The sequence below is a fragment of the Molothrus aeneus genome, chromosome 10 (genome assembly GCF_037042795.1).
Source record: "Molothrus aeneus isolate 106 chromosome 10, BPBGC_Maene_1.0, whole genome shotgun sequence".
NCBI lineage: Eukaryota > Metazoa > Chordata > Aves > Passeriformes > Icteridae > Molothrus > Molothrus aeneus.
Window position 1 is genome coordinate 21277970 of NC_089655.1, and position 17708 is coordinate 21295677.

At 47.6% G+C, this 17708-nt stretch overlaps 1 protein-coding gene across 2 annotated transcripts in view; it reads left to right on the plus strand.

The window, feature by feature from the left end:
• Positions 1-5397, plus strand: part of PLD1 (phospholipase D1) — a 62837-nt gene extending 57440 nt beyond the window's left edge. For both annotated transcript variants that reach the window (XM_066556347.1, XM_066556348.1), the window contains one exon: positions 544-5397. In XM_066556347.1, coding sequence (XP_066412444.1) covers positions 544-768 — 225 coding nt within the window. In that variant the 3' untranslated portion in view covers positions 769-5397. The remainder of the gene's footprint in view (positions 1-543) is intronic.
• The last annotated feature ends 12311 nt before the right edge of the window (positions 5398-17708 follow it).

Consider the following 17708-nt stretch of genomic DNA (forward strand, 5'->3'; position numbering starts at 1 on the left):
GCTTCCCCCTCCCTCCATCCCACACAGAGGCAGCAGATGAGAGCTGCAGCACAGGGAGGGCAAAGAGAGCAGATCCAGTTCCTGGGGCTGGACTTTCAGAGATGTTTTGAAGGAGTGAGTAGTGTCAGATGCAAGAGCTGTGAACAGGAAACTGGAGCTGGTGCATTCTCAGTGTGACAGCACCCATGAAGGCAGCAGATCAGATTTCTCCTTGTGTTTGCATCAGCTGTAGCCCCAGTGAATGGCCATGGTGTAGTTACTACTTGTAATTAGCCACAGTGTAACTGGAGTAGAAGCAAATTTTACTTCTGTCTTTTAATGAGCTTTTGCAGTGATCAGAAAAGGCCCTGGAGCTTCCCCTCTGCCTGCTCCAGCCTCATCCAGGGCAGGCCCTTACCTCTTCCCTCCCTGCTCTCTGGGCTGTTGATTCAGTCACTCCCATCCTGGGGAATTTGCACTGGATGCTTGGTTCTTTCTCAGGAGCTCTGCATTGCTGCATTTCCCCTACACTGACAGGTGACTTCTTCTTTCTGTTCTGATCAGGTGTTTCGATGCCTTCCCAGTGACCAGGTGAATAATTTAACCCAACTGCGTGATTTCATCAACAAGCCCAAATTAGCAACTGATGATCCTGTGAAAGCAACAGAAGAATTGAAAAAGATTCGTGGGTTTTTAGTCCAATTCCCCTTTCGTTTTCTGGAGGAAGAGTACTTGCTTCCCTCAGTTGGAACAAAGGAGTCCATGGTACCCATGGAGGTCTGGACTTAAGAAGATGCAGACTGCTTTACCTTTTAAAGTCTTGTTCTCAGGAGAGAAGATAATGAAAAATACGAGATTTTGGAATGTGAAAGAAGACTAAAAGCTTCTCCACCAAGGTAATGAGCCCTTCAGAAGGATTTTGGTGGAGGAACTTGAAGCAAATCAACACTAGCAGACGAGGAGCAGAAAAACTTGGAAATGGTGGCCAGATAGAAGTTTAACTTCTGGAGGAGTTACTTCTTCAGGCATGTTCTGAGCATCTAAAGGATGCAGGCTGCTTCCTAGGACAGGAACTGACTCCCAGTCGATGTTGTCACCACTGCCAGCTGTATCCTGTGGTTGTGATCGTGCTGTGGCTGCACAGGAGTCCTGGGCTGCCTGTGCTGCTTCTCAGGCTTTGGGTATCTGCACCTTGGCTCGCTGGAGTTCCCCATCTCACCCTTCCACATGCCATCAGAGCACACTGTGCAGTCCTGCCCCTGCTGGGAAGTGCCATTTGCTGCTGCCTTGGGCTGTCCTGCAGCTTTCTGAGTGTGTTTCACTTCTTAAAGGGAAACAGACTAACAATCCTGTATCAGAATCAGCATTTCGGTCTCTTCACCCCTTTGGGGGAAAAAATCTTTTTCCTATTGCAGCTGGAGCAATCAGCAGCCCTCAGGCTTGGCGGAAGTCAGTCTCTGGAGCTGGAGGTGCTGAAGATCTCTGGAGCTTGCTGGCCTTTGCAGACACAGCACATCAGCTTGGTCCCACTGAGTGTGACTGTTTTCCTCAAGCCTGAGGTGTCCAGAGCTGGGGGAAGCCAAGGCACTGCATGTGACAGGACTGAGACTCAAAAGGCAGCATGATCTGAACCAAGCTCTGCACTCTGCTTGTGTGTTCATCTCGCAGCATATGGGGAGATTTTCATTTCCATCCCTTTACTTAAAAGAAGGGAAAGGCCAGTAAGCTGACACCATGTTCAGAGCAAGCTGATGTGTGGATTTGTTGATGGGGTGAATGCAAGGGGGAAGGGGAGCAGGTGACAAAGGCTTGTCTCTGCTCTGCTTTGTTACTGATCAGCCACAACCTGGAGTGCAGTCATGCAGGATGTGTCCTCCCAAGCAGAGGTAAAACTCAGCATGCACATTCCTGTTTTACATTGCTATAAGAAGGTTTCCAAAGCTCTTCTGCACCTCCCTGTACAGAGCAGTTCAATCCAGCATCCTGGGAAGAACACTACAGTTCCTGGGTTAGGACCTCGTGTGGTGGGCACCAACCTGGGTCTCAGCCCATGCTCCATCCTGCAGTGAGGCCATGTCTCCCAATTCCATGTCCAGCTCCAGCCTGAGGTGTTCCTGGCAGCCTGCAGTGCTGTGCCAGCCACTGGGATAATGGAGCATTAGGAAACACTTCAGGAGAGTTGGATCTGGAGGAATGGGAGGCTGAGCTCTCCTGCTGCCCCTGCATCCGGGCATCCCTTCCCTTCCCAGGGTCATACTGTGCCCAACACTCCTTGGTCAAAAGGCCCAGTGAACTGGTATTTATTTTGTTTCACAGAAGAATTTATATTTTTTCTTTTCTATGTCTTCCAGCAGTTTTTAACTGGAAAATAATCCCACTGGTCACCTACCTATCCCCAAAAAGTAGCTGGCATGACATTTGAGCTGATTGCCTTGTGTGTTCAGACCTGTAAATACGCACCAGCTTATTCAGTCCCTGCTGCATCACCCAAATAGGGAACAAACCCCAGATGTTCTTCCAAATCTCAGCCCATTCCTACAGCTTCCACTGTTTTACACTTGTGTTTTGTAGATGCAGTTGCCTTCTATGCTCCTTTCTGGCATCTGTGGTCTGGTTCACCTTTGGGAAATGCATGTGCAGCATTTTATGTGATTGAATCCAGGGGGTTAATGGTTTTACCTGGCATGCTGTAAGCACAGAAATATCTTCCCTTGACATTTTTCCCTTAAAAAACCTGACCCGGGGTCACCCCCCACAGAGCCAAAGCAATGTGTGCCCTGACCATTTCCAATCAGAAAGATCAGAGGTGTCCTGTGATTTCACATCAGTGCAGGTTCAGAGCTTTGCTCTCCTGATGTTTTTAGCTGTGTTAGTTTGACTGAAGCTGCTGACTTTAAACAATTACAGCCTGCCAGAGAATCCTTGTCAGTCACACAGATCCATGTTCAGAGTCAGAAAGTGTTCAACCCCACCACCTGTGCACTGAACCTTAAAGTGCAACACTCCTGTCACCTTCTAAGTGCTCTTATTCTCCTCATCCTCATATTAGCAGAGGTTTTTATAATTGTTAAATTATCCTTACATTGTCTTTTTAAATGGTAGGTTGCTAATTGTTGGGGCTTTTAACTCCAGAGGTGTTAACTCTCCCTCTGCCAGGCTGCTTTGGGGAACAACCACTCAGGTTCTGCAATGCTCAGCCCCTGTGTGATAGCTGCTGGTCCCCAGTGACACAGCAGAGCCATGGAGGGAGAGGTAATCAACTGATTTGGTATGAGAAGGTGCTAATTAAGGAGGTCTTTCATTACTGAGGTAGCAGACAGGCCTGATGTTGGCTCTCTGTCTGGGAGGAGGTTCCCCTCTGTGGAAACAGAGGCACTGTGCTGACCATCCCTGCCCTGTGTTGGTGCTAAATTCCTGATACCAGGAGTTTAGAAACATTCAAATGCAAGCAGGGTGTGCAGCCTCAGCACAGTGAGGAGATCTCAGCATCCCCAGGGGCTTGTGGGGCCATCAGGTTCCCTGTGGAAGCAGCACTGCTCACCCCAGACAGACAGACAGACAGACAGACAGCAGGACAGGACCACTCCAGTGAAGGCCCTGCTCATTCACACCCCAGGCTGTGCTGTTTGGAGCTGCCCCCTTCCTGTCTGCTGCAGGTTTGTTTCTTATATTAAGAAGCCTGTGAAGTTGAACACCTTGAGAGAGTTGCTTTGTGCACCTGAACAATCACAGCTTCTTTGTCTGTCATACCAGCGTGGGCCTCAGACTGGAGAAGGTCACCCCCGGTACCCAGGGCTGGAACAGGCGATGTGGATTCAAGCACTAGCAACCCCAGAAACATCAACTGTTTCTTGTGGCATTTATTTGTTACAACTATAGGAAAAGAGCAATTCTCCCAGGCTCAGACTTTATTTTGTAATTCAACCCGAGTAGAACACTTCTTTTCCCTTTAAATTATTCTTTAACAGGTATCATTTTGAGAACTCATGCTCCTTTCCTTAAATTTTAATAGTCTAATATTTTAAAATACGTGTTTTTTTGTATAGATATTGGACTGGATAAATGTTTCACTGTAAAGTTAATGCATGATCTAAAAAATGAGGGATAAAATGTCATTGTCTGCAAGAACTGTACTGAAAACAGTTTATAAGAGAACCACTCCAGTGCTCCATGAAGAGGCAAAGTGCTCAGATCAGTATCTGATCTCTTGGTCTCAGTTTGTCCCCTGACTTGGTGAGCTGTGCTGCATTAAACCCCAAACACTCCATTTTCCTTTCTTTTGATCAAGTTTCACGACATGATTTTGCAATGCTGGTGCTGTCCCTGGGAGAACCTCAGTGCAGGTGTTGCCTGGCTGGGACTCTTCCATGAATAATTTCCAATGAATTTTTTCCTTCCAGAGGGAGCATCCCTGTACAATCAAGTGCAGATGTGCTGTTGTTATTTCAGTGTAAGGAGCCTTGAACTCTTGTAGCAGGGACACTCTGGGGGTTGTATCTGGTCACAGAGCTGCGTTTGTGGGGACACTCCCGTACAAGCATGAGAGAACTGTAGGATAATGCCATTTCCCTCTCCTGCTGCATGTGGAGCCCCAGATCCATGCTGGGCTGGGCTGACCCCTCTCAGCAGCAGCAGAGCCTTTCATGGTGTGGTGGCCAAGGGGAAGAAAAGCAGAGCAGGACATGAGCAGAGGCTGCCATCCCTTGGGTGCCCCACGAGACAGGAACACACTGTCAGAGCTCGTGGCACTCATTCTGCAAATGGCTTCAGCCAAGCAATGGCTGCTGCAGTGCTGAAAGCAGGAGCTCTGCAGGATCCTGCTTTAATCCCAGAGTGTAACTTCATGGCAGTGAATCAGGGCCAGCCTGTGAATCTCAGTGTATCCAAGTGGAGCTGCCCCAGTAACCACACATCGACCACTGAATGCAATGATCCTCTTGGGGTGTCACTTTTTTTTTCCTATTTTCCTTTCCCTGCCTGCTTTCTTGTTATATTTTCCAGTATTTGTGGTTATTCTATTTTTAACCTTCCAGTGTCTTCGTAAAATCTCCTCTATGTAAATAATTCCAACTTTCTCTAGTCCTGACTCTAGGGAAATGAGAAAAAGAGTCAAAAAGTCACCATTTGGGGAATGTTTTGTTGTGTTCTGGTTGTGTATTTTTTTTTTTTTGAAATTATCTCTCTAGCTAACCTAATCCACAAAAGGAGAGCTTCCACTTGGGGTGTGAGCACAGGTCTCCCTGTGTCCCTCCCTTGACAGTGCTGCTGTGATACAGAATATCCCTTCTGTGAAGGCTGCTGGAATTGAGTTTTGTATCCTTGTTCCTGCTAACCATGGCTTTCCTTTCCACTCCATTTGTATCTGGTAAATGAATGTGCATTAATGGACTGAAAATACAACAGATCATCATGTCAGAACGTTTGGCTTTGGTGTCATTTCTCCTTGGTTTGGGGGTCTCATCCTGCCTGGGGTTCTGTCCTTGTTCTGTATCAGCAGCCAAGACGTGAGGGGGAAAGGCCCAGAATAGCAATAAAAAAGGCTACACTTGAGTCATTTGGGTTTTCCTGGGAGAGAGAAATTGCTGGGGTGAAACAGCATAGAAAGAAAATTGGACTTCTTAAATAGATTAAAAAGTCGTGTTTTAAAGGAGTTTTAATAATCCAAAAGCATTATGAAAGGCACAGACAAAAACGCTCTGTCTCCAAAATAAAATTAACTTGCCCCTGTCTATTTTAACTTCCAGTAAAGGAAATTCAGCAGAGAGAGAGGAAGAAGCAGCTGCCTGTTGTCCTCCAGGGGCAGAAGAGATTAATAAAGCATCAGTGGCATTTCCAAGCTCTCTTGCAAACTGAAAACATATTAACTTCTCCATTTCTTAGGTTTCATCTCCTTCCTCAGATGCCAGAGGGCTCTCTGCATCTTCAGAACTTCCAAATTCAATCTGTGTCCTCGACACACACAATAAACCAAGACAGCAGAGCCAGAGGGTGAGGTAGGGCTTGGGAAGGGACATCAGGCACTGATGAGTGCCACTCCTGAGTGACACTGTCAGCTTCTGCTGCCACTCCAGCATCCCCCTGCTGATATGTGCCTGCTGAATCCCACTTTTGGGCTCCTGAAGAGGAGATAGCAGCAAGCAGGAGCCATGTGGGAGCTGACAGTCACTGCTGGGTGCACGGTGCTGAGCCCAGGCGTGCTGGGTGGCAGCAGGGTGCCTTGGTTTCCCTGCCAGCAGCAGGAGAGCCCTGGGATCACAGCTGAGACTATCTTGGTGTGAAATTAATGTGAGACTGGTCCTGAACCTAGGGAGTTCAGGTATGGGTTTGTAGGAAGGATCCTTTCCCTCCTCTCCGTGGTTGTCCAGGTTTTGGGGGGGATAGAGTTCATTTCCCTCAGTAGCTGGTGGGATCTGTTTTGGATTCAAGTAGGGGCCCAACTCAAGGGCACTGTTGCTGCCTTTGTTGTTTTCCCTCTCCTACAGGACCTGCCTTCATTCCCATCCATCCCTGGAAGCAGAAGTGAATGGCAGCCCGTGGCTCTGGCTGGCACTGACTGAGGGGGAGGCAGGAACGCGATGGCAAAACTGCCCCTGCCGTTCCCCTGCCCAGAATGTTCCTGTTTGCTGGCTGGAGGATTTGCACAGCCCCACTTTGATGGCTCCTTGCTGAGCAGCCCACACCTACCCTGTACACAAAGTGCCCTTGCCAGAGTGTTTAACAACCTGTTCTTCCCAGGCTGGATTTCTCCAGCCATTTGTGCCGAGGCTGTTCCTGCCTCCTCCCACAGGTCAGCTCCTCCATTGTGGATGTGTCCATAGGAATCCCATTCCAGGGGCAGGATTCTCTCTCTCTCTCATGCACCCCAGCACCCACACATCTGCTCTCTGGCCCTTTGTTGGCATTTATGCACTGAGCTCTCAATAACACATCAACTTTAATGAGTGCCAGCCCTTTGCGTGCATGAAATCATTAATATGCTGTAGTTATTTTTGTTCTGAGGAGGAAAACAGGGAAGAAAGGAAAAAAGAAAAGGTTTTGTGAGTCTGGTCTAAGGTACATGAAGAAACAGGTTTCTCCTCACTGCTAAAAATCAATTTATTTTAGTTTCTCTGCAATTGTGCCGGCTCTTCACATTTTCAAGTACAGCTCTGAAGCACTGATGCAGTGGAGCAAAGGTTTGGAGAGCTTGAATCACAACAGCACTGTGAGTGAAATGCTAGATTTTTTTCTTATTGGAAAAAGTAAAAGTGACAGCTTCAAAATTGGTTCCACTTCTTTGATTGATTAGACAGAATATTTAGCTCAAAATGATTATGGCAAGATTTTCTACAGAGGCTCATGGCTGGGATGGAAATTAATTTGGAGAAAAGAGGAGGGGGAGTTGTTAAAAAGAAATTATTCTGCAAAGGAAACTGTTTATCCCTGGAATCTGAGATGAGTAATCTCTCCATATTCAGGCTGATCTCAATAATTAGATACTCTGTGAGTTCCTATTTGAGGACAAAGGAAAGGGGGACAGGGAGATTGTGTCAGTGAGGCTTCACAGGTGTGTATGCCCTGGAGATGCTGCCAGTGTGCAGCTCAGTGCCCAGCAGGGAATATCCTGACTGGGAAACCTGCCCTGGGTGAGGGTTGGTGTTGATCTGAGGGCCACTGAAGGTGCTGTGGCACAAGGGAAGTTCAGGTAAGAGCTGGAGCCACCTCTCCAGCTGGAGAGCCAGGGCCAATCACAGCTTAAAGCAGACTCACACAAGGCTGCTCCCGTGTCTCCAGCTGCTCCCTTGCTCTGGATCCATCCTGGAATGGGAGAGCTGGGGACACCTGGGAGGGAGGGGACAGGCAGGCTGGGCTGTCACCCACGGAGACACCAATAGGAGAATCCCAGAATGGTTTGGGTTGGAATGGACCTTAAAGCTCATCTTGTTCCACCCCCTGCCATGGGCAGGGACACCTTCCACTATCCCAGGTCACTCCAAGCCCATCCAGCCTGGCCTGGGGCACTTCCAGGGCTGGGGCAGCCACAGCTTCTCTGGGCACCTTGTGCCAGAGCCTTACCCCTGCACAGGGAAGAAATTTTCCCGCATATCCAGTCTAAACCAACTCTCAGTTAGAAGAGATTCCCCCTTGTCCTGTAACTCCAGGCCCTTTTAAAAAGTTTCTCTCCATCTTTGTTACAGGCTCCCTTTTCAGGTACTGAAATGCCATAATTAGGTGACTCCAAAGCCTTCTCCTTTCCAGGCTGAACATTCCCAATTCTCCAGCTTTATCGCAGAGGTGCTCCATACCTCTGTTCCATCTCGTGGCTCTGTCCTGCTGCTGGTGTCCTGCCTTTGGCATTTATCTGATTCCTCCTTGTTCCTTTCACTAAACAGGCAGAAAAGTGTTTCTACTCCCTTCATTGGGTTATCTTCCTTATTCCATTCTTTATCAGACAAATGCACATTAAAGGGCCCAGCCAAGCCCAGCAGACTCACAGGCTGGGCATTGTGCACATTGTGCATCCAAGACAGAAACAGAAAATGGGTCCTTCAGGAGAGGACTCAGGCTGCTTGCTGAGCATTTTAAAATTTCAACTTGAAAAACAGATTGGAGACTTTGGGTAGTGCTTTTTCGGTTTTGGGTTTTTTTACATTTTAGGTTTTCACATTTCAGACATGCTTCCTCTTGAAATAGGTACATGATTTATGAAATAAAATATAAAAGGACTGTAACTGCAGAAATATGAAGTAGGTACTGTATATGGAAGTAATTTAAAGTAGAGTTAATGGTTTTCTTTATACAGAAAAGCTCCATTTTGACCAGAATCAGATATGAAACAAGGAAACTCCAGAAGCAAAGACAGTTGTAGCCACAAGCCACAGCTGTAGCCACAGACCAGCACAGCACTTAGAGGATGTTTTTCCATGGTGTCTCCTGTCTCATGCACAGTGAATCCCAGATAATCCCCACAGCCTGGCTGGAAAGAGTCATGCAGATGTAACCTGGGTATTTAATCACATGTAGGAATTTAGGCTGTGCTGGGGCCATGTTACAGCAGCCCCAAGGTCACTTTTAGGTAATAATCCACCTAATCCACAATTTTGACAGATGGGTCACTCTAAGGTAACAATCTACCTGACTCTTCCAGGCCTGGCAGCTGCTCTGCCCAGGTGTATGGGGGGACAGAGCCCATGGCTGAGGGAGGCCGTGCCCACAGCTCCTGGGCTAAACTGAGCTGCATCTTACAGGGACCACATGTTGTGAGTGACACGTTCATCTCTTCACCTGCACCTCCAGTTTGGGTTAAACCTGCCACCGAGACAATGCTGACTGCAGCTGGGGACGCGCCTGGAGCCCTGCAAGGAAGGACCCTGGAGGATTTGCCCACGGTGCTGCTTCCCGGGCTGCTGGGGAGCCTCTGGTCCACCTCGCCCTGTCCTGCAGCTCTGCTCGCCTCCATCCCCTCCAGCACCAGGGAGGATCACCGGGAATGCGGGTGCTGCTCGGGCTCAGCACTGCCGGGGCTCGGTATTGCGCTGCTGCACAGCGATGGGTTAAACACTCCTCAGGAAATAAAAAAATCCTTTTTGGAGAGATTCCTTCCAGTGGATAAGCCCTCCCTGCAGCCGCGGGCTGGGTTCCTCTAGAGGGTGCTGCGGGCTCAGCCTGCGCTGCCCCGGGAGGGGTGCGGGGTTCGGGGAGCCTGCGAGCCCCATCCCGCTCTGCCCGGTCCCTGCAGATCCCTGCAGGTGCCCACGGCCACAGCCCAGCTGCGGATAACCCACAGAGCCCCGCCGGGCTCCCTGCTCCAGCCTGGTCCTGCCGGCTTCCCCACATCTGGCCTTGCTGCAGGGCAGCATCTCCCCCTCCCTCTGAGCACGGTCACGCTGAGACATTTTTAAATGAAGCACTACGTGTACCGTGACTGTTCGGGCTTAAATGCATTCCCTGCCTGCCATGTCCTTCCCAGAAGGCTGCCTCGGCTCTCCAGTGACTCGCTGCAATGTGTATCTCCACTTTGTTTCCTTGCAGACCATATCTGTACGACATCGATTGTACCGGCTAAGAATGCTTACAAACCTATTTCCTGCTGCAGGATGATCACATTATACACAATTACACACTCTAGGAATTTCTCCTGAGATCCAGCTGGGTACAGGCTGGAGTGGCGGAGGAGCCGGAGCGTGTGTGGAATAATGAATCACTCATTCAAGCTGACTCCAAGCTCTTGGGTTGTGCGAGCATGCAGTGAGCTGCACTAGCTGCTTACTGCCCCCCCCAAAAAAAGCCTGAATCACCTAAATCGTCCCAAATTTGGTTTCCACTGTGTGTGCACTTTCTGCGTCTTGCCACTTCATTATTATTATTTTTACCCTACCAGAAAGGTTTGTGCAGAATTTATTCTGAATGTCTCAGCAGGAGAAGTCTCCATGAGCTGAGACATGCTGTTCCAAACAGAGACTTTCTCAGCAGGAGCAAAATCCACGTCCACAAGGTTCCTACCCTCAGGAGAGACACAGTATTGCTTGTCCTGTGTTACTGGTGGTGATGGCAGCAGCAGCACTGTGATGATGCATTTGCATTGCAGCTCCATGGGGCACCTTCCTAGGATCCTGGGATGCCAAGGGATCTAAAACCTCAGCATTTCCCTGGCCTGGAAATCTCACAGCCCAAAATGGGACAGAGCTGCCTGGAAATCATGGAGATGCTCTTTGCCCTCGAGAAGGGCAGGGATGTCTCATGCAGAGTTTTTCTATAAAGAAGGAAGCTGATGCTTTTTTTGACCCACTGTTGGATCTGTCTAGCAAAGCCATGTGCTGTAGTGCCAGGGGAGGGACATTGAGATGACCACGATGAAGCCCCCAGTGAGGAGCACAGAGCCCATCAAGCTGTGCTGGCTGTCCCTGAGAGCAGCACTGGCACAGCCAGAGTGCCAGGGCTGCAGTGTGGCACACTGCAACACCCAAATACCTGACCCTCCACCTTCCTCTTCCTCTTCCTGGCCAAGCTGCCCCAGGAGCAGCTCCACTGCTTCCTCTGGCCTGGTGAAACACCTCCCTGCACAGCACCACTTCCCTGGTATCCAGCTATGTTTTATCCACTGTTCCATCGTTATCTGCCAGCTCAAAAGGCTGCAGTATGTTTGTTAGCTAAAGATTTCCTTTTAGGGAGCTGGAGGCAGATTATCCTGGCTGTTTCTAACGATGTGTAATCTAAGCTGTCACCCACATTTCCAATATTTTACTCCTGGCAAGGCTACAGCAAGGCTGGAGTGGAGCTGAGGTGTTGGAGAGCCTTCCTCATGCTGGATGGATGATCTCTTTGACCTAGGACCTCACCAGTCCCATCACCTCCACCCTCAGGTCACCTGAACTTCAGTTTCTTTAACCCTCCCAGGGATCATACTCTATTGCTTTCCTAAGGCTACGACTTGCAGTTGTTTATTTTAAAATAAGAGCTAAAATTCTTATATGGAGGTTCCAAGCCCTGCAAAAGTACTGAATCTTGTGAGAGCTGGGAGAAAAATCAAGCAAAATGTCTCCACAGAAACACTTCAGACACACTGTTTGGAAGACGCACCCTTGCCAAGCAGGCTTGTGTACTCCCCTTTTGTTCATCATAACTTTTGTTTGTATCAACCTCTGCAAAGAGAATTTAGCAGAGGATTTACTGGCTCACAGAATTTCTTTACAGTTTTCCCACGTGGCACATCCACCCACCCAGCTGTGTTTTAGAAAGTGCCCAGCCTCTTGTGATGATCTGAAGGGACATTTCCCTCCAGTGCCATGTGAGATAATGTCACCTTGACCCCATATGTTTCTTTCTTTCTGACTAAATGGCTGCTGCACTGGTGGTTTTGCTGTGCTCAATCTGAACTCAGTATAAGGCTGATGTGCTCATTGTGTTCATTCCTTTATCTACAGAGCCAGGACCTGAAACAAAACCCAGGCAGTTCTGTAAGGGCAAACACAACTGTTTTGCATGCCTGGAAGAAATTGTTGTCTTACAGTTGTCTTACAGGTTTTTTCATTATTTTAATGGGTAATCCCAGGCCAGCTGCATCTCAGCTCTAACACTAGATCAAGTTAGAGACTGAAAAGTAATGAAAAACCAGGCTGAAAGAGGGCCTGCGTGTTTCAGGAGCTCAAGTCCTATTTTTCACAAGCAACCTGGGCTTTTAGCAGCCTAATTGCCATTACTAGCAGCTGGACTAGCTCTTAATGCTCAGTTTTGCAGAGGAAAAGGCTCTCTTTCAGTGAACAGCGTGTGTCAGCTACAGCAAATGCAAAACTCAGCCTTGCTGTGTGTGTCATCTGGTGCTTCTGAGAGCTCACAAAGGGCTGAACCCACCACCTGCCTGTGCGGAGGATGGTGGATTTTCTGTCAGGATATGGCTAACTTGCTTCTTAAGATGTTGTGTAAAGCACTGAAAGCTTCTATAGCAACTAAATAATTCAGAGAAATTTTGCAGAGAGGTCTCTTGTGGGGCTGTCAGCACCTCCCCTCTGTGCATTTTGGTGGGATGATGTGGTACAGAATGGCTTTATCCCCTCTGTCCAAGCATGTGGTGGAAGGGAACCAACAGGACACAACTCACCTCAACCAGCTTTGGTCAAGTAGGATTTGAAAGTGGGCTGGACCACTAGCTCATTTTTACATCTCCCCTGGCAGGCACCAGGGAGGAGGATTCTTACTGTCAGGACAGGTTGGAGCTCTTCCAGTATCCAAGGGCACAAAACCACCTCCTGCCTTTGCCACTGCCCCAAGCCTTTCAGCTGACTCACCGGCAAAGAGGGTTAGAGAAGCACCAGTAACAAAGCAGCAGTAACAGAGCAGTGCATGTAACAAACGATGTGTTTGGTATGTGGAGATGACTCAGCTCGCCAGAGCCCTGCACTGAACGGGGCTGGAGCACCACTCTGACAGCCTCAGACAGCAGTGATGGACAAAGAAGTCAGTCTTCAATCTCTGTCATCTGTGCTGTGCCTCTTCCCAGTCATCTCCATGTGCTTTTGAGAGGCTTGTAACTCTTTGGGGTGACAAAGGTCTTGGCAACCTCTGTGCAGGCTGCAGTACTGCATGTGCTAGGAGCCACAAACTGAGAAACACAAGTTTCTGAGTTAATTAAATATATAATGACACTTTTTAAAGTCTCTCTAATACTGTGGTTGCTTTGAGCCTGTAGGGGACAGAATTTCAAAGGAAATTTTCCAGTTTATCCCTCCCACTCAGAACTGGTGCACAGAGGAACCGGGTCTCAGGCATGTCTTTGTCGTTTGGGGTTGATGTAATTTTCTTACCAAGGTTCTCCTGAGTGTCCTGCCTATTCCCAGCTGATGGTTCCCTTGTAGTAACCTACTCATGAGAGCCCAGACTGCAGGCTCAGATGTGGGCAGGGTTTCCCCCTGCTCTGAGGATCAGCCCACTCTTTTTTGCTTTCTTAACTGAAGATGGAGGCACTCCAGTGAACATGCAGAACGCCTTCATCAGATATTTTCAAAACCACACAGTTTCCTGCCTGGTGTTTTGGTAGTTATTCAGAAATCACATGTTAACACTAAAGTCATCAGCTTGTTTAAATGTACCCGTTTTATTTTGATCTGTATATCCTTGTGCTGACAGGATATATAGATCACACAAGTGTGACAGTGCTTCTCCCATCTCAGATGCTCCTTCATTCCCAGGTTCCTGCTGACCAGGAGAAGGTCCCCTTGTCCCTTCCTCCTGGGTTTGCCTCCCATGGGTACAGATGTGTCAATCAGTGTATATAAACTCTACAGGACCTCCTGGGCCCAGAGCCAGCCTCCATCCACATCCCTGCAGCAGAAGGCCTTCCATATATAAATCCAGACTCGAGTGCCTCCTCTCTGAGATGATGAAGTAGTATTTTTGGGTGCTCTGGTTATGATTTTCTCTTTCAGCAAGTCAGAAAGCCCATGCCTTGATATTCTCCACCCGTTTCCAAAGCGTACAGCATGTCTTACCTTTGGTGAATATTTGGGTGAGCTTTTTAAAGCTTTTCCTTGTTATGACATGACCTAGAACATCCCCCTCCTTCTTTTATTTTTTTTTTAACCATTTTCATCTAATTCCAGGAGGAGTGCTTTCATAGACTGCCACATCTCCATGAAGGCATGAGGAAGTAAACACCTCTGAGCGAAGCCTCCCCAGAAAGGCAACAGCAGTTGGCTCAAACGCCATCTTCCTACTCAAACCTCACACTTTACTCAGACGATTTCTTTGAGTTCCTTTAAGTACCTCCAGTTGTTTTCTGACTTGCTTCTGCTTTGGGCATTGATGATGAGTGGGAAGCTTGAAAACACAAAGTCTATTCTGTAGTTTAACTTTTTAAATTTAATTTAATTTAATTTAATTTAATTTAATTTAATTTGTGTGTGTGTGTGTGTGTGTATGTGTGTGTGTGTAAAAGACTTATGCCTTTTGCAGGTGAAAGTGGCAAGTATTCAACGTGCTCCCAACAAGGCAGAAGCATCATGTATTTGTGGCCCTATCTTTGCAGAACAACAAATCTCACAAGCCATGGTGAAGACACAGATAATTTAAAAAAAAAGGGGAATCTGGAAAAATAAATGTGCCCAGGAGGTTTTGGACTGTATTGCCTCCAGTCTCATGGGTCTCAGAGAGCCCTCTAAGCCCGGCTGCCACGGAAGCCCTTGGGACCTTTGTTGTCAGCACGTTTGCCAACTGCAGTTCCAGTTTTGTAACCCCTTTCCCGAGGAGAGATATTGAACCCTACCCACACCTCAGGATAGATTATAATTTAAAAAAAAACCAAACCTCACTGTTCCTGAAATGTGTCTTAATTAACTCTCAGCAATTTGCATTTGACAAAAGATAGAAGCCAGTTTCTCTTGTTCTACTGATCTGTGCTTCATGCCAGATGGGGGTGGCTTCGGGTCAGGTGTTTCCCAGACCTGGGGCTGTCTTTGGGATGCAAGGCAACCCAGGAGAGAAAAGGGAAAGAGAGAAAACAAATACTGGTTGGCTTAGGGTAGCTCAGCTCCAGACTGAGCCACATTAAAAAAACCATATTGGGATGATAAATAATTTTGATAAAAGGCCCTTGACAAATGGAGCAGCTGTTCCACCCCGTGGATGGGGCTGTAAATCCAGTATTTATAGGCAGGGGCTCCCAAAGGACTTCCCTGCTGTGGCAGGTGGGTCCTGGGGAACGTCCCTATTCTGGCAGCTCATGCATTGTGGATCTTACACATAGTAGTACCATCCCTGAGATGCAGGCAAAGAAAGGAGAGATTAGTATTCCTCAGCAGGACTGTGGGGACATGGTTTGCTGGGGGCAAGGCCACGTTAGGTTTTCTGCAAGCAGTGCAAAAATGGGGTTTTGATTGGTTTCTAACCAGTCACAATTGGCAGATTTTAAATGACTTTAAAAGACCTGACACCCTCCTGAAGAATAGGGTCACCCTTTAATGTATATTTTTCTTTGTAGAGGAGGCACAAAGGAAAGAGGTTAATTGACAAACCAAAGTCTTGCATCTCTAGTGTATAGTGTTCTCCAACAGCAGCATAAAAACATATTGCCAAAATGACATGTTAAAGCCCTGATTCAATAGCCAGGCTGAGGGGAGAGACCTCAGCTCCTGCTGCATCTGCTGGGGAGGCACACACATTATTACATACAGCTCTGCTTTAGCTAAAACCTGAAAATTTACATTTAAATTTTAGCATTCTGGTAAATGATACAGAGGTGCCTCAAAGGATGTGGGTGCTTGCTACCCTGGAGAAGCCTCCTTGAGCTCAGGCCAGACACAGAGTGAGTCTGAGCTACACCAACCAGGCACGGGCACAGCAAGCACTGCTGCTGCTTCTGGCAACATGCTGGGGGTGGCTTTGGCCCACAGTGGCAGCTCTCAAGAGAAGACAAATGCAATGGCAACAGAAGGGGCATAAAGAAAACCCTGTGCTGGTTCTCAGTGTCAGATATTTTGGGGAAGAACAGCAGCCTGGAGGGGTGCTGTGGGTGAGTTAACCTCCTGGAAGTGAACCATCCCCTGTCTCTTTCCCCGTGGTGCCCCAGGAATTTGCTGTTTGAGTGTACCACTCTGTTCCCTGGTATGAATCTGTAGAGGAAGGGTTTTCCAAAGAGCTCTTGCTGATTTTCCATTTACTCCCCCATCACAGTGATTACAGAGGTTTGTACTTCACAATGCTTAAGTAAGGAAGTGATGAACTATTTACAGGGGGTTTTTCTTTTGTATAGAGCTATAGGAAAAATCCTGACAGCAGGGTTCACTCACATAGTCCTGCTCTGCTCCAAGGATGCAATGGAAAAACACTTCTGTCCCTGGAGAGGAACCCACAGCAGCAGGAGGACGAGCAATCAGTAAGTGATAATGAATCAGTTAAAGTGCATTTGAGATCAATAGATGTAGGTTAGGACACATGTAGCCAGTCATTTCTGAGTCTCTTTTAACACAGCTGCATGTTAGCCTAAACCCCAATTATTATGCACTTTACAGAGTATAAATTTTTCAGCATTCTCTGTTCAGTTTGTTCAGTACTGTCTTACATGGGCTAACAGCGGGGTAAACCAGCCTGGATTTGGAAAAATTGGGGCCACATGGTCACAGAATTATTGTGGAATAAATCATATGTTGGGGCCCAAATGTGCTTCCTTGTTTGCTTCATTCCTCTTCTTGATGATCTTTTGAAGAATGATCCAAAGCCCAAAGCACCTGAAGCTGTTGCTAATTGGGCAATGGCTTATGTGTCACTTAGATTTACTCATTCTACAATATAATTAACAGTGATGGCACTGTTAGATAATTAAATTTAGTTTAAGGCAGAGGTCAAATGACCTGGATAGTTTATATGGGGGCTGATGCCCTTCAATGAGTAAATCAAAAATAGTGATTTCAGGGTCCCTCACTCAGTGCTGACAGCAGAGCTTTGGGTCACTAAGGTGCTCATTGCTCACCAAGGCCTGTGGGAAATATGGAATTTTCACATTTCCCCACTTTCCAAATGGAAATTAAATAGGAAAAACAATGACCTGTCATAGAATGATCCCAGTGTGTGGCAGAAGAAATGGAAATGGAGCTGATGAGGGATGTGGGGACTGAGCTGGGAGGGCTGTGTGCTTCTTCCATGGTTACTGTTGAACGAAGGATGGGATGTGGTAACTCCATTCCTTTACCTGGCTTGGTGGTGCCCTGCCCGTGCTGCATCTCAGCCATAGCTGTGCCAGGGCTGGCTGGAGCTGCTGTGACACAGCAGGGTCTGGCTGCCATGCCCAGGGGGTCCTGCCAGGTGGAAACTCAATCTTGTGCTGAAATGACTCACAGCAAAATATTTTGAGCCAGTTCAACTGAGTACTTTGTTTGGAGTCATGGTGACTGTAACTTCAAGGTTTGTTTAGATGCTCCTGGCAGAAAAAAAACCCAGTGTACAGAGAGACACAGATAGATTGGTAAATGTATAACTAAAATAATAACATATTGGAAACATTTTTGTAATGGAAAAAGCTTCCTGCAAAAAATGACTGCTCAGTTTAAGCTTTTCCTGCAGCCTGGCTGGGCAGTAGCACAGCCCACGTAGCAGCCCTGGCATCTCCAGAGGTCACCAGGTGTTCATCTCCCCTCCAAGGCTCTGAATTTGCTCCAAGCAGCCTGGAAACAGCAGCCCTCTCTGGGATTTTCCTGTCACTTCCCCCTATCACTTTATGCATTTCTTATTTCAGTGATAACAGGAGGGTCCTCTACATTTTT